The sequence below is a fragment of the Bombyx mori genome, chromosome 24 (genome assembly GCF_030269925.1).
Source record: "Bombyx mori chromosome 24, ASM3026992v2".
Classification (NCBI taxonomy): domain Eukaryota; kingdom Metazoa; phylum Arthropoda; class Insecta; order Lepidoptera; family Bombycidae; genus Bombyx; species Bombyx mori.
In genome coordinates this window covers 12,505,085-12,508,364 of record NC_085130.1, presented here as the reverse complement: position 1 = coordinate 12,508,364, position 3,280 = coordinate 12,505,085, and the positions used below count along the sequence as shown (strand labels likewise).

The 3,280-nt window shown below is 36.7% G+C and overlaps 1 protein-coding gene across 1 annotated transcript; it reads right to left on the bottom strand.

The window, feature by feature from the left end:
• Positions 1-514: 514 nt before the first annotated feature.
• LOC134201289 (uncharacterized) lies at positions 515-2,200 on the bottom strand. Its single transcript, XM_062675808.1, has 2 exons — positions 1,965-2,200; positions 515-1,793 (listed from the first exon to the last, which is right to left on the bottom strand). Exon 2 carries the CDS (start codon positions 1,472-1,474, stop codon positions 533-535), a length of 942 nt encoding a protein of 313 aa, XP_062531792.1. The 5' UTR covers positions 1,475-1,793; positions 1,965-2,200; the 3' UTR covers positions 515-532.
• Positions 2,201-3,280: the final 1,080 nt, after the last annotated feature.

Below are 3,280 nucleotides of genomic sequence, written 5' to 3'. Positions count from 1 at the left end.
GCCGCTGCCTACCCTTACCGTTCCACCGAAAAAAGGTGTTAAAATTTGAAAAAAAATTATGGAAATTTTAGAAAATTTCTACCGCACGGGTATCTACCACGGTCCTGTCCATTTATGCCGCGAAGCAATCATGCAATCAATTCATCATCGTAACGTGGGTAATAATCAATGAGCTGGCCTGACGACCTGGTGACAATATCTGGTAGGAACTGGATGCAAAAGGCCAGACCGTAAAGAATGGGGCGCTTATGAAGAGACCTATACTCCGCATTGGGTAGACACGGGATGAACAAGAGAATCTTGCGTTTCGGCTTCAAGGGTAATTATGTAGACTTCGTCTCACGAAAGTAGTCTCGCAGACGCGGCGCTGCGAGCATGCGATGAAATGTTACCAGCGTTTGCTATTGAATTCCGAAAAATCCCCTAGTTAGAGGACGGAGTGCTAGTGGCAGGTAGTAAATAAAATTGAACAATTCGCTATTTTATGTATACATAACAGAAAGAAAACACTGTAAATAAAATATAATTTTAATTATATTTTAACAACATAATTATGGTCACCGATCGGGTTTATTCCAGACATACAACAGTCACTACCTGAATCATAGTCCATATTACTTTCGTCATCCGACTCTGTTTCACTATCACTTGCTGTTGATATAATAATCCGGTCCATTTCTTCATCCATCAGTCCATGATTCCTAAAATATTCATCCTCTAAATGCTCCACATGTTTGCACTGAACAAACCAATCTTCTGGAGTCACGCTAGTAAACGCTTCTTCCGTCAATTTTAAATTTTTTTTCGGATCCTGATCAACATTTTTCTCAGCCACGCGTTTTTTTACAAGACTCCATATTTTTTCAATTGGATTAAGGTCGCAGTGATATGGTGGTAGTCTCAGAATTTCATGGTTGTAGCTTTTTAAAAGTTCATCTACGGCATAAGTTGGTTGTCCTTTATTTTGTTTAATTAAATCAAACAATACGGCTTTCGTCCAGGTCAGTTCAAAATTAAGATTTTTTTCACGCAACCACTGTTGCATTTCACTTTTGAAATTTGCCATTGTTGGCGCTTTGTTTAGCTGTGTGCAGTGGTATGGTGCATTGTCCATAACCACAAGTGACTTTTCAGGCAAATTTGGGATTACCTTTTCAGTTATCCACTTTAGAAAGTTACCGGAGTTCATATCGTCATGATAATCTGACGACTTTGACTGGGATTTAAAAATTAATAGAGCATTCTCAACAAAACCATTTTCAGATCCAACATGAGCAATTATCCACCTACTCCCAACGGACTCGGTAGTGAATAGCCCTGGCACTTCTGCACTTTGCCAACAACTTTTGGCATGATATGTATTATGGATATAGGTTTCATCCAAGAACACCACGGGTCTTTTCTCTACGGTTCGATTTTTTCTCATCTTTTCTATGTATCTAGCGCGCCAAGCAGTTATATCGTACCGTTCCATTAATAACTTCCTTTTTGACAGGCATTTTATTGTTTGTATTTAAAACCAATACTTTGCAGTATTCTATGTAGCGTGGCGCGGCTTCCTTCAAACCCAATGTCTTCTTTTAACACTGCGAGTAATTTATTTAAAGTAGGAAGTTCTTTTTTTACCGTATAAAACTGGTGAATTTTATGGCGAATAGCACATAGATCGAATCCATCCAAATCAATTTTTTTTGCACGTAGGCGACTCTTCCCTGGTGTGACAATCCTTTTCGAAGTACTAGCCGCTACTTTTCCTTCTTGTGTTATCCTCGAAACTGTTTTCTCAGACACACCTGGAATTTTTTTTAATAGATATAAAACAAAATAGGCTCTTCAGAATTTTCAATAGTGTTGATAAACTTTAATGAAATGTTTAAATCTTAAACAATAATAAAATACTTTAATCGAACAATAAGTACGAAACCATAAAAAAGTTCCAAATAAAATGGTAAAAATCACATAACTGGTATCCCCAACTAAGTACCTGTCATGACGGCTACTCTCTTACGAACATTGTTTATTGGTATCAAAACCCCCTGATTCTTCTGTTCTGCTTCACAAAACTCCTTCACCTTCAATATTATTTCTCGACCAGTACTTTTTACAACTTTAGGCATCGTAAATAATAGTTTAAATACGACAAATGAATAAAAAACGCAATGGAAACGAACTCAACAACAACACTTGACAGCACCTGATACCGACAAACATGGCCGACCTGTCATATTAGTTCCATTTATCGCCGTGAGACTTCTTTCGTGAGACGAAGTCTACAAACAAACGTGTATAGCGAACAAATTCATCCTTAAATAAAGAATGTGTGCAATCTACTGGCGCTGGAACAGAAATATTTGGTATTCCATCTTTTTCTCTCGCAGGCTAAACCATATAAATGTATAATATACGTGTCTCTCTTTTCTCGTTTCATCAAGTTTTAAATCGATGCTAGAGAATGTAAAAGTGAACTTTCAGAAATATCCTATCTCATTTTTTCACAGCCATTCAGATATACGTTTATCTCTCTTCAGTGTTTCATCGAATGAAAGGTATTTTCTCTGGTCTTCGAGAATTTTGGACGCCACTAAAACTACTGTTTGCACACTTTACTATATTTCTTAATCAAGGCGGTCGGTATATAGATATTATTTTGTACAGGTATAGATGTGTAGCGTGCAACACTGACAAATCTAAGTCGCATTCGGGTGTCTTCGGGGGAAATCGGAATTCCCGAATACGCAAGTGTCCATAGATAATAAATACTTCTTTTTCTTCTTCTTCAATTTTTTGGCTCCGGTACAGTTTGTGCGTTAGCCAGCGTTACGTCAAGTAATAAGATTTTTATAATTCGCCGTTTTAATTATTTACAGTTTATGAATAATAAAAAACGTAGGAAAAAATAGTAACTAACATAGATGATTAAAAACGAATTAAATTTACAAATGAGATGATATGTGATGAAATATAAACTCAGTTAAATGGTGGTCATTTAATAAGACTTTTTCAGTGGACTTTTTGGAGGATCCTGGGAAGCTACGTCTAGCGGTTTTGTTTGATTTTCCCAAATTTGTGCACTTTCACAGTTTCTAAACTGTTAATAAACCATCGTTATTACACATTTAAACCTGTAGAAACAATAAATAGAAAAAAATAAAACAATTCACACAACTTCGTTTCTCGCTTTCCCGCCAAAAAGTCCCTGTCTATTAATACACTTACACTTAGTATTTGAGACAGGTGTCACTAGATGCCAGCTGACACGATTCGCGCGCCGATTTGACGA